Source organism: Amblyraja radiata, chromosome 6 (assembly GCF_010909765.2).
Source record: "Amblyraja radiata isolate CabotCenter1 chromosome 6, sAmbRad1.1.pri, whole genome shotgun sequence".
Classification (NCBI taxonomy): Eukaryota; Metazoa; Chordata; class Chondrichthyes; order Rajiformes; family Rajidae; genus Amblyraja; species Amblyraja radiata.
In genome coordinates, this window is record NC_045961.1 from 9,816,452 (window position 1) to 9,837,784 (window position 21,333).

The 21,333-nt window shown below is 62.5% G+C and overlaps 1 protein-coding gene across 1 annotated transcript; it reads left to right on the forward strand.

Annotated features, from left to right (window-relative positions):
- The first annotated feature begins 341 nt into the window (after positions 1-341).
- Positions 342-20,412, forward strand: LOC116974071 (amyloid-beta A4 precursor protein-binding family B member 2-like). The gene is made up of 7 exons (XM_033022194.1): positions 342-1,026; positions 6,043-6,245; positions 8,446-8,502; positions 9,078-9,163; positions 10,414-10,471; positions 11,141-11,287; positions 20,281-20,412. Exons 1-7 carry the CDS (start codon positions 357-359, stop codon positions 20,410-20,412), a joined length of 1,353 nt encoding a protein of 450 aa, XP_032878085.1. The 5' UTR covers positions 342-356.
- The last annotated feature ends 921 nt before the right edge of the window (positions 20,413-21,333 follow it).

Sequence of the window (21,333 nt, forward strand, 5' to 3'; positions counted from 1 at the left end):
CGAATGGTCAGTCCCCAGGCTGTACTGTTGTATGGAGGAAGGAACTGCAGGTGCTTCTTTACACTGAAGATAGACACAAAATGCTGGAATAACTCAGCGGGACAGGCAGCATCTCTGGAGAGAAGGAATGGGTGATGGACGTTCCGGGTCGGGACCCTTCCTCAGCCTCTGAAGAACTGAAGAAGGGCCTTGACCCGAAACGTCACCCATTCCTTCTCTCCAGAGATGCTGCCTGACCCGCTGAGTAACTCCAGCATTTTGTGTCTGTCTTCCTTCCTGCCCTCCGGTTCAGTGCTGTGATGCCAAGCTGTGCTAGCAGGGAGTGAGGGGCTGAGTGGCCTGGGTGTGCAGTGCTAATGCTGTCCTGTGTCCAGCAGAGTGAGCGTGGAGTGGCGTTGGAAGCCATGGCCAACCAGGGCGAGGTGGTCAACGTGAACGGCTGTGTGGCCCCGTCTCTGACCCTCGAACTGCGCTCCTCGCACAACGAACTGCTCAACGCCGACCTGAAGCGTTGCGGGCCCCCCAAAGGCCGCACGGCGTACGCCTCCACCGACCTGCCGGCGGCAATGGGGCTGGCGACCGACACCGGCAGCTGCAAGTGGGTGAAGGACGGGCGCAACCAGCTACGGAGAGCGGCTCAGCACGTGCGGCAAGACCAGAACCGCAACGTCACTGGGCCAGAGGTGGGGCCGGAGGCGCGGGATGAAGGGCCAGCGGACAGCCAGCCTGGCAACACCGGCGGCTTCCTGCAGTACTACATGGGGCTGGAGCTGTCACTGGAGGGAGAGGCCGACACACAGACCCCCCTCCTGCACCTCCACCCGGGGGACAGTGCGGACCAGGAGGGGGAGGGGGAGGGGGACGAGGACGAGGGGGGGCTGGAGGTGCCGACCCAGGCCCCCCCCCACGACAGGAAGGCATCCTGCCTCTTCTTCGGGATGAGGAACACGGCGCCGAGCGACGAGGACTCCAGCTGGACCAGCCTATCACAGGGCAGCGCGTCCTGGAGCTCGCCCGACGACCTTGGTACGGTAACGGCGCCGGGCGGCATAGGGCGGCGTGGGGCAGCGCCGGGTGGCGTGGGGCAGCGTGGTGCGGCATGAGGCAGCGCCGGGCGGCATGTGGCTGCGCCGGGCGGCATGTGGCTGCGCCGGGCAGCATGGGGCAGCGTGGTGCGGCATGGGGCATTGCTGGGAGGCCTGGGGCAGCGTGGTGCGGCATGGGGCATCGCAGTGCTGCATGGGGCTGCATGAGGCAACGTGGTGTGGCATGGGGCTGCATGGGGCATCACGGTGCTGCATGGGGCTGCATGGGGCAACGTGGTGTGGCATGGGGCTGCATGGGGCATCGCGGTGCTGCATGGGGCAACGTGGTGCTGCATGGGGCTGCATGGGGCAACGTGTGGCATGGGGCAACGTGGGGCTGCATGGGGCATCGCGTTGCTGCATGGGGCTGCATGGGGCAACGTGGTGCTGCATGGGGCTGCATGGGGCAACGTGCGGCATGGGGCAACGTGGGGCTGCATGGGGCATCGCGTTGCTGCATGGGGCTGCATGGGGCAACGTGGTGCTGCATGGGGCTGCATGGGGCAACGTGCGGCGTGGGGCTGCATGGGGCATCGCGGTGCTGCATGGGGCTGCATGGGGCAACGTGGTGTGGCATGGGGCTGCATGGGGCAACGTGTGGCTGCATGGGGCATCGCGGTGCTGCATGGGGCAACGTGGGGCTGCATGGGGCACCGCGGTGCTGCATGGGGCTGCATGGGGCATCGTGGTGCTGCACGGGGCATCGCGGTGCTGCATGGGGCTGCATGGGGCAACGTGTGGCATGGGGCAACGTGGTGCCACATGGGGCTGCGCCGGGCTGCATGGGGCACGGTGCGGCGCATTAATGGCCGGTACAGTAACAGCACAACACTGCGCAGGGTGGTGCGGTGCGGCAACAGGCAGCGCTTGAGCTCGCCCGACCACCTGGGTACGGTAATAGCATTGGGTGGTGTGGCATGGCGCAGGATAGCATGGGCCAAGGGCAAAGTATCCCGGAGCTCGTCTAGTGAGCTGAGTACTGCACGGCGCAGCACGGTAACGGCGCCCGTATCCCGGTATCGGCTCCCGGTTATCCGGGAATTCCCAGTCACTGCCAACACCGGCCCTTGTCAGTCACGGTACCGAGTGTAGAAGTGGGCACATCATGTTACTGTTGTACAAGAGGAGGTTTTACCACAATGCTGCCTGGATTACAGGGCTTCAGCTGCAGGGGGAGCTTGGAGAGGGGGCAGAGGAAGTTGACCACAACGATGCCTGCGTTAGTGGCTATTCACTACAGGGAGAGGCTGGACAGACTTGGGTTGTTGTCTCTGGAATGTCGGAGGTTGAGGGGAGACCTGATAGAAGTTTATGAAATAAAGAGAGGCGTGGATAGGGTAGACAGTCAGAACCTTTCCCCAAATACTAGAGGGCACAGGTTTAAGGTGAAAGTTTAAAGGAGATGGTTCGGGTCGATGGGAGAGGGGAGAAGAGGTCCTTGATTATGCTGCTGGTCTTGCCGAGGCAACGTGAGGTGTAGATGGAGTGGATGGAAGGGAGGTTGGTTTGAGTGAGGGTCTGGGCTGCGTCCACAACTCCAGGGGAACTCCCCTGTGTCTACCCAGACAAGAGGTGAACGTAGACCTCAATGTCTCTCCAGAGATCGCGGGCTCAGTCCCCGTACAATAAACCCCTGCATCCCTGGGACCGGCCAGTGTGGACAAGGTGATGGAGACGGCTCACAGATCCCGGCTTAGCAGATCATTGTTCAGTTTCTTATTGTCACATGTAGCGAGGTACAGGTGAGAGCTTTTATTGCGTGCTACCCAGTCAAAGAAAAGACAAAACATGATTGTAATCAAGGCATCCACAGTGCACAGATTAAAGGGTGCAGCATTTAATGCAAAATATTACATTGAAGTCCGATTAAAGAAAGTTAAAAGGAGATGAGGAGAAATTTCCTGAGCCAGAGGGTGGTGAATCTGCGGAATTAATTGCCAGAGACAGCTAGGGAGGATGTCAATGGTTTAGTTTAGCTTAGAGATACAGCGCAGAAACAGGTCCTTTGGCCCATCGAATCTGCACCGACCTAACACTATCTCACACACACTCGGGACAATTTACATTTACTGTAGCCAATTAACCTACAAACCTGTACGTGGGAGGAAACCGAAGATCTCGGAGAAAACCCACGCGGTCACGGGGAGAACGTACAAATTCTGTACCGACAGCACCTGAGGTCAGGATCGAACCCAGGTCTCTGGCGCTATGAGTAGCAATGTTACAAAATTTTGAGATTTAAAAAATCAAGTCTGTAATTTATCCCATCAGATAAAGCATAAAAAGAAGTTTAATTTGACACCTAATTCACTTTCATATCTCAAGTATTTAAAAAGTTATGGCCATTTTCATACTCGGAAATGAGCATCTTGTTCCCTATTGATTTTCTATGGACATAACAAAAAAGCTGTGATCGTGGACAGTCAAAAGCCCATAACTTTCTTAAAAATTAAGAGAACTGAATGAAATTTTCAGTTATCATAGATTGAAGCATTCTGAAACAAATATAAAATAATCTTACTTGGATGACCTGAAATTAAAGCATATAATTAGTTAGTTACCTAATTGTAGCTAATTTCAGACTTCAATTACTAGATCTAAACATCTATCAATTTCTTAATAAATGATTAACATTTTTAAATAGCCTAAATGTCCAAATAATATTCACAAATAATTCACAATAAAACATGATTTTTAAATCTCATTTACATTAATTTATAGACCAAATGGAAGGAATTTAGTGTTCAATTGCTGTAAATAAATGCCCATTTAAATCAGCTTTCCAGTGGGTCCCTGTGGAACGCGCTGGTTTAGAACGTTCACATTGCGGTAGATTTGTGCCCCCAAATGCCCAGAAAAATACTGCGGGATATAATGGGCCCAAAATGAGCTACTCGCAATATTAAACTTTGTATAAAGGGATCTTTAGAAGCCCTTTTTAATGCAAAAATATACAGCCCACCTTCTGCTATTTGCTTTATGAGACCCTGCGGTTGCTGGCGGTCGCGGATTTAGAGATTGATTTTTAAACTACTATAACTATTATACGAGGCCTTTAAAACTAATAATAGCTTTTGCGACGGGGTCTTCCAGCGATTTTTCGTTAATAATTAACTAGGCTGAACATCTTCGATTTGAACAGCCTAGAGAAAATCGCGTTTTAAACCCGCCCCCCTCTAAACGGCGCCAAAATCGCGCACACCCGCAGCGGCAGATTTTCAACGACGCTTCAGGTAGGCTTTGCAACATACCTACTATGAGGCAGCAACTCTACCGCTGCACCGCCCTTATGGTTATCTTAAAGGCAGAGATTAACATATTCTTGACCAGTACGGGTGTTAGAGGTTACGGGGAGAAGGCAGCAGAATGGGGTTGAGAGGCAGAGAGGGAAAGATTGATCAGTCATGATTGAATGGCGGAGAAGATTTGATGGGCCAAATGGCTTAATTCTGCTCCTTTCACTTATGGACATGAGTCACAGAATGATACAGTGTGGAAACAGGTCCTTCGGCCCAACTTGCCCACATCAGACAACATGTCCCAGCTACATTAGTCCCACCTGCCTGCGCTTGGTCCATACCCCTCCAAACCTGTCCTATCCATGTACCTGTCTTAACTGTTTCTTAAACGTTGGGATAGTCCCAGCCTCAACTACCTCCTCTGGCAGTTCGTTCCTTACACCCACCACCCTTGGTGTGAAAAAGTTACCCCTCAGATTCCTATTAAATTTTTTCCCCTTCACCTTGAACCTGTGTCCTCTGGTCCTCGATTCCCCTACTCTGGGCAAGAATTAGTACTAACCTCTGCCACCTGTACTAAAGTAATTTAATGGGGATTTGAGGGAAGTTGTTTTCTCCAGAAAGTAGTTGATATCCAGATCGCTTGCCAGAGCAGGTGGTGGAAGAGTGTGTCGGAGGATCTGGAGACACTGGTTTACACCGAAGGTAGACACAAAATCCAGCAGGAACCCAGTGGGTCAGGCAGCATCTCCAGAGAGAAGGGGGTGATGTTTTGGGTCGAGACCGTTCTTGTCGCAGAGAGACAGGGGAATGGGGAAGGAGAGGATAAGATGGTAACAGGACAAGTGAACGGTAGATGTGCACGGAACGATGACCAAGAAAACAATGCACCATTGTTGGCTGTGGGAGAGGAGAGAATGGGTTATACAGACTCCACTGTCCACATAACTCGTTATCACCTCTTCCCCCTTGCTCACCCCCCCCCCTCACTGCCCCTCCATCCCCCCCTCACTCCCCTTCGCCCTCCCCCTTCGTTCATCCCCTCCCCTCGCTTGTCCCTCACTCACCCCCCCTCACTGCCCCTTGACCCCTCCCTCACTGCCCCTCCCCTCACTGCCCCCCTCATCCACCCCTCGCATCATCCACCCCTCGCATCATCCACCCCTCGCTCCACTTCGCCCTCCCACCTCGTTCACCCCCTCCCCTCGCTCGCCCCTCATCCCTCACTCCCCCCCCCCTCACTGCCCCCCTCATCCACCCCTTGCCCCCCCCTCACTGCCCCTCCTCTCACTGCCCCTCCCCTCACTGGCCCCTCCCCTCACTGCCCCTCCCCTCACTGTACCTCCCCTCACTGCACCTCCCCTCACTGCCCCCCCCCTCACTTCCCCCCCCCTCACTGCCCCTCCCCTCACTTCCCCCCCCCTCACTGCCCCTCCCCTCACTGCCCCTTCCCTCATCGCCCCTCCCCTCACTGCCCCTTCCCTCATCGACCCTCCCCTCGCATCATCCACCCCTCGTTCCACTTCGCCCTCCCCCCTCGTTCACCCCCTCCTCTCGCTTGCCCCTCACCCCCCTCACTGCCCCCCCTCATCCACCCATTGCCCCCCCTCGCTCACCCCTCACCCCCCCTCACTGCCCCCCCTCATCCACCCCTTGCCTCCCCCCCCCTCGCTCACCCCTCACTGCCCCCCTCACTTCCCCCCCCCCCTGTGCTACAGATGGCATGTGGCAGAGGGAGCCACTGGAGAAAGACACAGACCTACCCGCGGGCTGGATGAGGGTGAGGGACACGTCGGGCACCTACTACTGGCACATCCCCACGGGGACCACTCAGTGGCAGCCCCCCCCACCCCCGGGAGACACCGACCCCCAGAAACCCTCCTCCATGTCGCAGTGCACCACGCCGTCCGAGGAGCAGCAGGTAACGGGGGGGGGGGGGGGGGGGGGGGGGGGGGGGGGGGAGGGGGGGGAAGCGGTGGGGGGGGGGGGATGATGCGGGGGGAGATGTGACGATGGGGGTGGCCGGGGGGGTGGGAAACGATGAGGGGGGGAGGAATGGGACTGCCATGGGGGGGGGGGGGTGAAGGTTCACTCCAGGAGAAGGGGGCACTGCGTTGTGGGGGGGAGGGGAGGGGAGCAGTGGGGTGGCTGTTGGGGGGAGGAGGGGTGGAGACAACAGGAGGGGACACACAAACTAGGGCGGGGGAGAGGGGGGGGGGGGCAATGGGACTGTGTCGTGCCATATCCGGGGGTTCACTGTGCCTGGGGAGGGGGGGGGGGGGTTACTTCAGCGGCGGGGGTGGGGATGCACTGGTGGGGATGAGGAGGTTCACTACATCTGGGGGGAGGGAGGTGACTGCATGGTGAGGGGGAGTAACTGAGTGGGGAGGGTGACGTCACGCTGAGGGGGGGGTCAGGTTGAGGTAATTGGCTGCTCTTGCATTCACTTTAGTTACGTTCAGAGGTACATGATGGAAAGAGGCCCTTCGGCCCATCAAGTCCACACCGACCAGCGATCTCCACGTAGCACCAGTTCCACGTTCTCCCACTTTCCCACCCACCCGCTGCACGCTAGGGACAATTTACTGCGAGCCGATTAACCTACAAACCCGCACGTCTTTGGCGTGTGGGAGGAAACCCGGAGCACCCGGAGAAAACCCACGGGGAGAACGTACAAACTCCGTACAGACAGCACCCGTAGTCAGGATGGAAACTGGGTCTCTGGCGCTGTGAGGCGGAAACTCTACCGCTGCGCCACTGTGCCGCCCACTGCTTACATGCATGGTTTGGTTTAGTTTGCAAAGGCACAGTTTAGTTTAGTAACTCAGTCCAGTCGAGTTTATTGTCACGTGTACCGATGTACAGTGACAAGGCTTTGTTGCGTGCTGTCCCGTCAGTGGAAAAAAAAAACATGATTACAGTCGTGCCATTTATAGTCTAGAGATACATGATAAGGGAATAATGTTTAGTGCAAGGTAAAGTCCGATCAAGGATAGTCCAAGTGTCCAAAGCGGTAGATAGTAGTTCAGCACTGCTCTCTAGTTGTGGTAGGATGATTCAGTTGCCTGATAACAGCATAGGAACATGGATAGGTGACGTTTCACACAGTGCTGGAGTAACTCAGCGGGTCAGGCAGCATCTGTGGAGAACATGGATAGGTGACGTTTTGAGTAATTTGGGTGCAGCGGGTAGAGCTGCTGTTTCACAACGCCAGATTTCCGGGTTCAATCTCAACCTAAGGTACTGTCTGTGTGGAGTTTGCAACTTTTCCCCATGACCACGTGGGTTTCCTCTTGGTGTCCAGCTTCCTCCCACATCCCAAAGACGTGCGGGGTTGTCGGCTAATTGGGCCTCTGTAAATTGGGTGGGAGAGTGAGATCTCATAGAACCGGTGTGATCGGGTGGTGGATGGTTTGTGTGGTCTCGGTGGGGCCTGTTTCCATGCTGTGTCTCTAAACTACACCTACAAACTGTGAGCCCACACCTCCCACATGTTGGGTGTGAGTTGTTGGTCAGTGCATGTGCTCACTGCCTGGGTCAGTGTGGTGAGGGGATGCAGAGACCCGGTGAGCAAAGTTGTACCATCATGCCTCCTTCCCCCTTCACCAGCTCCTCAATGACCCCCCGCCTGCTGACTGACCCCACCTCAAACCCCCGCCCCTGCTGACTGACCATCTCCCCCAACCTCCCCCTGCTGACTGACCCCCCCTCAACCCCCCCCTCCTGACCCACTCTCAACCCCCCCCTCCTGACCCACCCTCAACCCCCCCCCAGCTGACTGACCATCTCACCCCAACCCCCCCTGCTGACTGACCCCCCCCTCAACCCCCCTCCTGAATTACCCCCCCCCCGCTGACTGACCACCCCCCTCAACCGCCCTCCTCCTCCTCCTGACCTCCCCCTGCTGACTGACCATCTCACCCCAACCCCCCCGCTGACTGACCCCCCCTCAACCCCCCACCTGACTGAACCCCCCTCCTGACCCCCCGCCCCCTCAACCCTCCTCCTCCTCCTAACCCCCCCCCTCAACCCTCCTCCTCCTCCTAACCCCCCCCCCCCCCCCGTGCCCCTCCTCCCTGCCTTGCTTTGACCCTGGTCTGACCCTGGCCGTTGTCTTGCAGCTGACCTGGGCAGGTTTCACGGCGGGGGACGGGTGCGACGATGCCGGTGAGTGGAAGGTAAGTCACCAACCCTCGGTAAACGACAGGGAGCCCGGCGACACCAAGTGGCACGGTAACTCAGCGGGTCAGGCGGCATCTGTGGAGGGGATAGCCAGGCGATGTTGCCCCTCTGTACACTCGTCACCCATCCCCCCCATCCCTCACTTCCCCTTCATCCTCCCGCCCCCCAGCCCTTCCACCCACACCTTCTGCCTGTAGGTGGGGGCAGCGAGTATAACTGTAGGGGGGGGGGGGTGTGACTGTGGGTGGGGGCAGTGTGTGTGACTAGGAAGGAACTGCAGATGCTGGTTTACACTGAAGATAGACACAAAATGCTGGAGTCATTCAGACAGCGTCTCTGGAGAGAAGGAATGGGTAACGTTTCGAGTCGACACTGACATCTGAAGAAGGGTCTCGACACGAAACGTCTCCTATCCATGTTCTCCACAGATGCTGCCTGACCCGCTGAGTTACTCCAGCACTCTGTGTCTATTTTTGGGGGAGTTGGTGCCGGGTTGATGCGGGTGTTGGCAGTTACTGTGTGTTGTGTGTGTGCCGTCTGACAGTATCTTTGTCCCCCCCCCCCCCCCCAGGACGCAGTCACCCCCCCAGAGAGCACGGACAACAGTCTGCGAGACTTTGAGGGAGCAACGTTACGATATGCATCGTTGAGTCTCGGGTACGTGATCATCCTCTGAGTTTAGAGATACAGCGCAGAACCAGGCCCCACAGCCCACCGTGTCCGCGCCGACCAGCGATCCCAGCACAATAACACTATCCTACACACACACCAGGAACAATTTACATTTACACCAATCCAATTAACCTACAAACCTGTGCGTCTTTGGAGTGTGGGAGGAAACCGAAGATCTCGGAGAAAACCCATGCAGGTCACGGGGAGAACGTACAAACTCCGTACAGACAGCACCCGTAGTCAGGATCGATCCCGTGTCTCTGGCACTGTGAGGCAGCAGCTCTACCCGCTGCGCCTCCCTGTCTCTGTCCAGACTTTCCTCCCGTTCGAGAGGGTGCAGGAGAGATTCACCAGGATGTTACCTGGGCTTGTGGGCTTGAGTTACAGGGAGAGGTTGGATTGGCTGGGACTTTGTCCTTTGGAGCGTAGGGGGCTGAGGGGTGACCTTATTGAGGTGGACAAGATCATGAGGGGCACGGATAAAGTGAACGCTCACAGTCTGTTTCCCGGGGTAGACGATTCTACAACTAGTGGGCACAGGGTTAAGGTGAGGGGAGAGATTTAAGAGGGACCTCAGGGGCAACTTCTACACTCAGAGGGTGGTCTGTATCTGGCACCAGCTAGACAATAGACAATAGGTGCAAGGTAAAGCCAGTAAAGTCTGATCAAAGATAGTCTGAGGGTCACTAATGAGGTAGATAGTAGTTCAGCACCGCTCTCTGGTTGTGGTAGGATGGTTCAGTGCTTGATAACAGCCGGGAAGAAACTGTCCCTGAATCTGGTGGTGTGCGGTTTCACACTTCTGTACATCTTGCCTGATGGGAGAGGGGAGAAGAGGGAGTGACCAGAGTGAGATTGGTCCTTGATGATGCTGCTGGCCTTGCCGAGGCAGCGTGAGGTGTAGATGGAGGCGATGGAAGGGAGAATGGTTTGTGTGATGGTCTGGGCAGCGTCCACAATTTCCTGCAATTTCTTGCGGTTTTCGATGGAGCTGTTCCCAAACCGTGCTGTGAGGCATCCTGATAAAATGCTCTCTACAGCGCATCTGTAGAAGTTGGTGAGAGTTGTTGGCTTCTGCACCACCCCCCCCCCCTCCCCAACTCTCGCCAGTTGCCCCAGTTGCCGGGGTAACCCCTCGCTGCTGCCCCTGGGGGGAGGTGTAGCCAGGGCAGTGGTCCCCGGCAGGGGCATCCGTCGTTGGTTGAGCCGCTCACACTGACCGTTGTGTCTCCCAGGGGGTCAGCGGAGGAGGACGGCACCAAGACCTTCAGCAACATCGACGACGAGTCCAAGGTCAGGCCGTGACCCGGGGGGTTCATCACCCCTCCCTCCCGTGACCCTCACGACCCAACTGTGACCCCACGACCCCCCCGTGACCCTCACCACCCAACCATGACCCCCCCGTGACACTCACGACCCAACCACGACCCCACCACCCAACCATGACCCCCCCGTGACCCTCACGACCCACCCGTGACCCCCACGACGCAACCATGACCCCCGTGACCCTCACGACCCAACCGTGACCCCACCACCCAACCGTGACCCCCACAACACAACCATGACCCCCACCACCCCCCAGTGACCCCCACGTCCCCCCGTGACCCTCACCACCCAACTGTGACCCCCGGACCCAACCATGACCCCAACGACCCCCCATGACCCCCACGTCCCAACCATGACCCCCACGTCCCAACCGTGACCCCAACGACCCCCCCATGACCCCCACGTCCCAACCATGACCCCCACCACCCCCATGACCCCAGCGACCCACCCACGACCCAACCATGACCACTCCCCCGTCCATATCCCTGCCACCACCCCCCCTCTCCCCGCGGGCCGTTCCTCCCTCCCCCGCTAAACTCACCCCCCACGTCTCCTCCTACTCTTCCCCCATCCCCCCCTCTGCACAAGAGCGGCCCCCCCCTCGCTGCCCCCTGATGTGCGGTGTTGCTGCGTCAGTGTTTCCAGGTGCAGTCGCTGGGCTGGGTGGAGATGCTGGAGGAGGACCTGGCCCCCGGCAAGAGCAGCGTTGCTGTCAACACCTGCATCCGCCAGCTGTCCATGCACCGCGGCACCCTGCACGACAGCGCAGGATCATGGGGGCAGGTGGGTTCACCGGGGACAGGTGGGGCAGGTGGAGTACACGGGGACATGTGGAGCACACGGGGACAGGTGGGGCACACGGGGACAGGTGGGACACACGGGGACAGGTGGGACTCACGGGGACAGGTGGGGACAGGTGGGACACACGGGGACAGGTGGGGACAGGTGGAGCACACGGGTACAGGTGGAGCACACGGGTACAGGTGGAGCACACGGGGACAGGTGGGGACAGGTGGGACACACGGTGACAGGTGGGGACAGGTGGAGCACACGGGGACAGGTGGGGACAGATGGAGCACACGGGGACAGGTGGGGACAGGTGGGACACACGGGGACAGGTGGGGACAGGTAGGACACACGGGGAGAGGTGGGGACAGGTGGAGCACACGGGGACAGGTGGGGACAGGTGGAGCACACGGGGACAGGTGGGGACAGGTGGAGCACACGGGGACAGGTGGGACACACGGGGACAGGTGGGGACAGGTGGAGCACACGGGGACAGGTGGGGGCAGGTGGAGCACACGGGGACAGGTGGGACACACGGGGACAGGTGGGACACACGGGGACAGGTGGGGACAGGTGGAGCACACGGGGGCAGGTGGGGACAGGTGGAGCACACGGGGACAGGTGGGGGCAGGTGGAGCACACGGGGACAGGTGGGGGCAGGTGGAGCACACGGGGACAGGTGGGGGCAGGTGGGACACACGGGGACAGGTGGAGCACACGGGGACAGGTGGAGCACACGGGGACAGGTGGAGCACACGGGGACAGGTGGGGACAGGTGGAGCACACGGGGACAGGTGGGGGCAGGTGGAGCAAACGGGGACAGGTGGGGACAGGTGGAGCACACGGGGACAGGTGGGGGCAGGTGGAGCACACGGGGACAGGTGGAGCACACGGGGACAGGTGGGGACAGGTGGAGCACACGGGGACAGGTGGGGGCAGGTGGAGCACACGGGGACAGGTGGGGGCAGGTGGAGCACACGGGGACAGGTGGGGGCAGGTGGAGCACACGGGGACAGGTGGGGACAGGTGGAGCACACGGGGACAGGTGGGGACAGGTGGGACACACGGGGACAGGTGGAGCACACGGGGACAGGTGGGACACACGGGGACAGGTGGAGCACACGGGGACAGGTGGAGCACACGGGGACAGGTGGGGGCAGGTGGAGCACACGGGGACAGGTGGGGACAGGTGGGACACACGGGGACAGGTGGAGCACACGGGGCCATGGGACAGGTGGGGGCAGATGGAGCACACGGGGACAGGTGGGGGCAGGTGGAGCACACGGGGATACGTGGGGGCAGGTGGAGCACACGGGGACAGGTGGGACACACGGGGACAGGTGGAGCACACGGGGACAGCTGGGGACAGGTGGGACACACGGGGACAGGTGGAGCACACGGGGACAGGTTGTGGCAGGTGGAGCACACGGGGACAGGTGGGGACAGGTGGGACACACGGGGACAGGTGGAGCACACGGGAACAGGTGGAGCACACGGGGACAGGTGGGGGCAGGTGGAGCACACGGGGACAGGTGGGGACAGGTAGAGCACACGGGGACAGGTGGGGACAGGTGGGAAACATGGGGACAGGTGGAGCACACGGGGACAGGTGGGACACACGGGGACAGGTGGGGACAGGTGGAGCACACGGGGACAGGTGGAGCACACGGGGACAGGTGGGGGCAGGTGGAGCACACGGGGACAGGTGGAGCACACGGGGACAGGTGGGGGCAGGTGGAGCACACGGGGACAGGTGGAGCACACGGAGACATGGGACACACGGGGACAGGTGGGGACAGGTGAGACACACGGGGACAGGTGGGGGCAGGTGGAGCACACGGGGACAGGTGGGGACCGGTGGGACACACGGGGACAGATGGGGACAGGTGGAGCACACGGGGACAGGTGGGGACAGGTGGAGCACACGGGGACAGGTGGAGCACACGGGGGCAGGTGCAGCACACGGGGACAGGTGGAGCATACGGGGACAGGTGGGACATACGGGGACAGGTGGGACACACGGGGACAGGTGGGACACACGGGGACAGGTGGAGCACACGGGGACAGGTGGGGGCAGGTGGAGCACACGGGGACAGGTGGAGCACACGGGGACAGGTGGGGACAGGTGGGGACAGGTGGGACACACGGGGACAGGTGGGAAACATGGGGACAGGTGGAGCACACGGGGACAGGTGGGACACACGGAGACAGGTGGGGACAGGTGGAGCACACGGGGACAGGTGGAGCACACGGGGACAGGTGGAGCACACGGGGACATGGGACACACGGGGACAGGTGGGGACAGGTGAGACACGGGGACAGGTGGGGGCAGGTGGAGCACACGGGGACAGGTGGGGACCGGTGGGACACACGGGGACAGGTGGCGCACACGGGGACAGGTGGGGACAGGTGGAGCACACGGGGACAGGTGGCACACACGGGGACAGGTGGAGCACACAGGGGCAGGTGGAGCACACGGGGGCAGGTGGAGCACACGGGGACAGGTGGAGCACACGGGGACAGGTGGGACACACGGGGACAGGCGGGACACACGGGGACAGGTGGGGACAGGTGGAGCACACGGGGACAGGTGGGACACACGGGGACAGGTGGGGACAGGTGGAGCACACGGGGACAGGTGGAGCACACGGGGGCAGGTGGAGCACACGGGGACAGGTGGGGACAGGTGGGACACACGGGGACAGGTGGGGGCAGGTGGAGCACACGGGGACAGGTGGAGCACACGGGGACAGGTGGGACACACGGTGACAGGTGGGGACAGGTGGAGCACACGGGGACAGGTGGGGACAGGTGGAGCACACGGGGACAGGTGGGGACAGGTGGGACACACGGGGACAGGTATGACACACGGGGACAGGTGGGGGCAGGTGGAGCACACGGGGACAGGTGGAGCACACGGGGACAGGTGGGACACACGGGGACAGGTGGAGCACACGGGGACAGGTGGGGACAGGTGGAGCACACGGGGACAGGTGGGACACACGGGGGCAGGTGGAGCACACGGGGACAGGTGGGGACAGGTGGAGCACACGGGGACAGGTGGAGCACACGGGGACAGGTGGGACACACGGGGACAGGTGGAGCACACGGGGACAGGTGGGGGCAGGTGGAGCACACGGGGACAGGTGGAGCACACGGGGACAGGTGGGACACAAGGGGACAGGTGGGACACACGGGGATAGGTGGGGACAGGTGGAGCACACGGGGGCTGGTGGGGACAGGTGGAGCACACGGGGGCAGGTGGAGCACATGGGGACAGGTGGGGGCAGGTGGAGCACACGGGGACAGGTGGGGGCAGGTGGGACACACGGGGACAGGTGGAGCACACGGGGACAGGTGGAGCACACGGGGACACGTGGTGACAGGTGGAGCACACGGGGACAGGTGGAGCACACGGGGACAGGTGGGGACAGGTGGAGCACACGGGGACAGGTGGAGCACACGGGGACAGGTGGGGGCAGGTTGAACACACGGGGACAGGTGGGACAGGTGGAGCACACGGGGACAGGAGGAGCACACGGGGACAGGTGGGACACACGGGGACAGGTGGAGCACACGGGGACAGGTGTGACACACGGGGACAGGTGGGGACAGGTGGGGACACACGGGGACAGGTGGGGACAGGTGGAGCACACGGGGACAGGTGAAGCACACGGGGGCAGGTGGAGCACACGGGGACAGGTGGAGCACACGGGGACAGGTGGGACACACGGGGACAGGTGGAGCACACGGGGACAGGTGGGGGCAGGCGGAGCACACGGGGACAGGTGGGGCAGGTGGAGCACACGGGGACAGGTGGAGCACACGGGGACAGGTGGGGGCAGGTGGAGCACACGGGGACAGGTGGAGCACACGGGGACATGGGACAGGTGGGACACACGGGGACAGGTGGGGGCAGGTGGAGCACACGGGGACAGGTGGGACACACGGGGACAGGTGGGGACAGGTGGAACACACGGGGACAGGTGGGACACACGGGGACAGGTGGAGCACACGGGGGCAGGTGGAGCACACGGGTACAGGTGGAGCATACGGGGACAGGTGGGACATACGGGGACAGGTGGGGCACACGGGGACAGGAGGAGCACACGGGGACAGGTGGAGCACACGGGGACAGGTGGAGCACACGGGGACAGGTGGAGCACACGGGGACAGGTGGAGCACACGGGGACAGGTGGGGGCAGGTGGAGCACACGGGGACAGGTGGAGCACACGGGGACAGGTGGAGCACACGGGGACAGGTGGAGCACACGGGGACAGGTGGAGCACACGGGGACAGGTGGGGACAGGTGGTGCACACGGGGACAGGTGGGGGCAGGTGGAGCACACGGGGACAGGTGGAGCACACGGGGACAGGTGGGGGCAGGTGGAGCACACGGGGACAGGTGGAGCACACGGGGACAGGTGGAGCACACGGGGACAGGTGGAGCACACGGGGACAGGTGGAGCACACGGGGACAGGTGGGGGCAGGTGGAGCACACGGGGACAGGTGGGGGCAGGTGGAGCACACGGGGACAGGTGGAGCACACGGGGACAGGTGGGGGCAGGTGGAGCACACGGGGACAGGTGGGGGCAGGTGGAGCACACGGGGATAGGTGGGGACAGGTGGAGCACACGGGGACATGTGGAGCACACGGGGACAGGTGGAGCACACGGGGACAGGTGGAGCACACGGGGACATGGGACAGGTGGGACACACGGGGGCAGGCGGGACAGGTGGGGACAGGTGGAGCAAACGGGGACAGGTGGGACACACGGGGACAGGTGGAGCACACGGGGACAGGTGGAGCATACGGGGAGAGGTGGGACACACGGGGACAGGTGGGACACACGGGGACAGGTGGAGCACACGGGGACAGGTGGGGGCAGGTGGAGCACACGGGGACAGGTGGGGGCAGGTGGAGCACACGGGGACAGGTGGGACACACGGGGACAGGTGGGACACACGGGGACAGGTGGGGACAGGTGGAGCACACGGGGGCAGGTGGGGGCAGGTGGGACACACGGGGACAGGTGGAGCACACGGGGACAGGTGGAGCACACGGGGACACGTGGTGACAGGTGGAGCACACGGGGACAGGTGGAGCACACGGGGACAGGTGGGGACAGGTGGAGCACACGGGGACAGGTGGAGCACACGGGGACAGGTGGGGGCAGGTTGAACACACGGGGACAGGTGGGACAGGTGGAGCACACGGGGACAGGTGGAGCACACGGGGACATGGGACACACGGGGACAGGTGGGGACAGGTGAGACACGGGGACAGGTGGGGGCAGGTGGAGCACACGGGGACAGGTGGGGGCAGGTGGAGCACACGGGGGCAGGTGGAGCACACGGGGACAGGTGGGGACAGGTGGGACACACGGGGACAGGTGGGGGCAGGTGGAGCACACGGGGACAGGTGGAGCACACGGGGACAGGTGGGACACACGGTGACAGGTGGGGACAGGTGGAGCAGGTGGGGACAGGTGGAGCACACGGGGACAGGTGGGACACACGGGGGCAGGTGGGGACAGGTGGAGCACACGGGGACTGGTGGGGACAGGTGGAGCACACGGGGGCAGGTGGAGCACATGGGGACAGGTGGGGGCAGGTGGAGCACACGGGGACAGGTGGGGGCAGGTGGGACACACGGGGACAGGTGGAGCACACGGGGACAGGTGGAGCACACGGGGACACGTGGTGACAGGTGGAGCACACGGGGACAGGTGGAGCACACGGGGACAGGTGGGGACAGGTGGAGCACACGGGGACAGTGGAGCACACGGGGACAGGTGGGGGCAGGTTGAACACACGGGGACAGGTGGGACAGGTGGAGCACACGGGGACAGGTGGAGCACACGGGGACATGGGACACACGGGGACAGGTGGGGACAGGTGAGACACGGGGACAGGTGGGGGCAGGTGGAGCACACGGGGACAGGTGGGGGCAGGTGGAGCACACGGGGGCAGGTGGAGCACACGGGGACAGGTGGGGACAGGTGGGACACACGGGGACAGGTGGGGGCAGGGGAGCACACGGGGACAGGTGGAGCACACGGGGACAGGTGGGACACACGGTGACAGGTGGGAACAGGTGGAGCAGGGTGGGGACAGGTGGAGCACACGGGGACAGGTGGGAACCACGGGGGCAGGTGGAGCACGCCGGGGACGGTGGGACAGGGTGGACACACGGGGACAGGTATGACACACGGGGAAGGTGGGGGTCAAGGTGGAGCACACGGGAAAGGTGAGCACACCGGGTGGACAGGTGGGACACACGGGGACAGGTGGAGCACACGGGGACAGGTGGGACAGGTGGAGCACACCGGGACAGGTGGGAACCACGGGGGCAGGTGGAGCACACTGGGACAGGTGGGGACAGGTGGAGCACACGGGGACAGGTGGAGCACACGGGGACAGTGGGACACACGGGGACGGGGAGGTGGGCACAGGGGGACAGGTGGGGGCAGGTGGAGCACACGGGGAACAGGTGGAGCACACGGGGACAGGTGGGACACAAGGGGACAGGTGGACACACGGGGATAGGGTGGGGACAGGTGGAGCACACGGGGACTGGTGGGGACAGGTGGAGCACACGGGGCAGGTGGAGCACATGGGGACAGGTGGGGGCAGGTGGAGCACACGGGGACAGGTGGGGGCAGGTGGGACACACGGGGACAGGTGGAGCACACGGGGACAGGTGGAGCACACGGGGACACGTGGTGACAGGTGGAGCACACGGGGACAGGTGGAGCACACGGGGACAGGTGGAGCACACGGGGACAGGTGGAGCACACGGGGACAGGTGGGGGCAGGTTGAACACACGGGGACAGGTGGGACAGGTGGAGCACACGGGGACAGGAGGAGCACACGGGGACAGGTGGGACACACGGGGACAGGTGGAGCACACGGGGACAGGTGGGACACACGGGGACAGGTGGGGACACACGGGGACAGGTGGAGCACACGGGGACAGGTGAAGCACACGGGGACAGGTGGGGGCAGGTGGAGCACACGGGGACAGGTGGAGCACACGGGGACAGGTGGGACACACGGGGACAGGTGGAGCACACGGGGACAGGTGGGGGCAGGCGGAGCACACGGGGACAGGTGGGGCAGGTGGAGCACAACGGGGACAGGTGGAGCACACGGGTACAGGTGGAGCACACGGGGACAGGTGGGGGCAGGTGGAGCACACGGGACAGGTGGAGCACACCGGGGACATGGGACAGGTGGGACACACGGGGACAGGTGGGGGGCAGGTGGAGCACACGGGGACAGGTGGGACACACGGGGACAGGTGGGGACAGGTGGAACACACGGGACAGGTGGGACACACGGGGACAGGGGAGCACACGGGGACAGGAGGAGCACACGGGGACAGGTGGAGCACACGGGGACAGGTGGAGCACACGGGGACAGGTGGAGCACACGGGACAGGTGGGGGCAGGTGGAGCCACACGGGGACAGGTGGAGCACACGGGACAGGTGGAGCACACGGGGACAGGTGGAGCACACGGGACAGGTGGGGACAGGTGGAGCACACGGGGACAGGTGGGGGCAGGTGGAGCACACGGGGACAGGTGGAGCACACGGGGACAGGTGGGGGCAGGTGGAGCACACGGGGACAGGTGGAGCACACGGGGACAGGTGGAGCACACGGGGACAGTGGAGCACACGGGGACAGGTGGAGCACACGGGGGACAGGTGGGGGCAGGTGGAGCACACGGGGCAGGTGGAGCACACGGGGACAGGTGGAGCACAACGGGGACAGGTGGGGGCAGGTGGAGCACACGGGGACAGGTGGGGGCAGGTGGAGCACACGGGGATAGGTGGGGACAGGTGGAGCACACGGGGACATGTGAAGCACACGGGGACAGGTGGAGCACACGGGGACAGGTGGAGCACACGGGGACATGGGACAGGTGGGACACACGGGGGCAGGAGCGGGACAGGTGGGGACAGGTGGAGCACACGGGGACAGGTGGGACACCGGGGACAGGTGGAGTACACGGGGACAGGTGGAGCATACGGGGAGAGGTGGGACACACGGGGACAGGTGGGACACACGGGGACAGGTGGAGCACACGGGGACAGGTGGGGGCAGGTGGAGCACACGGGGACATGTGGAACACACGGGGACAGGTGGGGGCAGGTGGAGCACACGGGGACAGGTGGAGCACACGGGGACAGGTGGGACACACGGGGACAGGTGGAGCACACGGGGACAGGTGGGGGCAGGTGGAGCACACGGGGACAGGTGGAGCACACGGGGACAGGTGGGACACACGGGGACAGGTGGCGACAGGTGGAGCACACGGGGACAGGTGGGGACAGGTGGAGCACACGGGGACAGGTGGGGACAGGTGGAGCACACGGGGACAGGTGGGACACACGGGGACAGGTGGAGCACACGGGGACAGGTGGAGCACACGGGGACAGGTGGGGGCAGGTGGAGCACACGGGGACAGGTGGAGCACACAGGGACATGGGACAGGTGGGACACACGGGGAGAGGTGGGACACACGGGGACAGGTGGGGGCAGGTGGAGCACACGGGGACAGGTGGGACACACGGGGACAGGTGGGGACAGGTGTGACACACGGGGACAGGTGGAGCACACGGGGACAGGTGGAGCACACGGGGGCAGGTGGGGGACAAGTGGGAGCAGGTGGGGTCAGGTGGAGCAAGCGGGGACAGGTGGGGGCAGGTGTGACACGGGGACAGGTGGGGCACACGGGGACAGGTGGGGGGCAGGTGGAGCACACGGGGACAGGTGGGGCAAACTTGGACACCTGCCGTAGGTGTGTACATCTGGGCCAGGTGGGGACAGGTGGGGGCTCCTGGGGATGGGTGGGACATTTGTGCATGGGTGGGTGTGGGGTGTACACCCCCCCCCGCCCCCTGTTTTGTGTCCAGACCCCGCGGCCTAGTGAGTGTGACTGTGTGGGGGCTCACTAACGATGTCTCTCTCCACCCCCCAGGGCAAGACAATGCAGCTGTTACTGGAGGACGACACGTTGAGCCTGGTTGACCCCGTGACCCAGACGCCGCTGCACATGCAACCCATCGTCAGCATCCGTGTGTGGGGCGTGGGGCGTGACAATGGCCGGTAGGAGCACACGCCACGACCACGACCCCCCCACCCTCCCCCAGACCCTCGACCTGTGACCCCCCACCCTTGACCCCAGACCCTCCCCCGACCCTGCGACCAGCTCCTCCTGAACCCACACGACGACTCGACCCCGGGACCCCTAATGTGTGACCCCTTGGCCCACGCCCCCGACACCATGATGCTTGACACCCCTTAACCCGTGAACCGTGTCCCCCCCCCCCCCCCCCCCGGCTGCAGCGGGCAGTGCAGATGCGCGGGTGAGTGCGGGCCGTGTGTGGGAGGGATGTGTTGCCGCTGTGATCAGACATGATTTCTCTCTCCCCCACCCCTCCCCCCCATGTGCTGCCGCTAACTCAGGGAGAGGTACAGTATCTCACCCCTCACCCCCATCGTGCCATCTCCCCCATCCCCCACACTCTGCACCCCCATTGTGCCATCTCCCCCCGTCCCCCCACCCCCCACACTCTGCACCACCTACACCCCCATTGTGTCACCCCCCCCCCCACACACTGCACCCCTCTATGTGACCCCTCACACTCCATCCCCCCCCACCTGTGTGTCTCTTCACCTGGCTATTGTCTGCAAAGGTGCCATCTCCCATCGACATCTCCCTGTCTGTACCCTGTCTCCCCATGTGCTCCCTCTCTACCCCCTCTCCTCCTGTGGGACAGTGGGGGGGGAGGGGGGGGGGGGGTGCGGGTGTGGGAGCGCTGCACTGTGGGATGGGGAGGTACAGCAGGCAGTGAAGAAAGCTAATGGCATGTTGGCTTTCATTGCAAGGGGATTTGAGTTTAGGAGCAAGATGGTCCTACTGCAGTTGTACAGAGCCCTGGTGAGACCGCACCTGGAGTATTGTGTGCAGTTTTGGTCTCCTAATTTGAGGAAGGGCATTCTTGCTATTGAGGGAGTGCAGCGTAGGTTT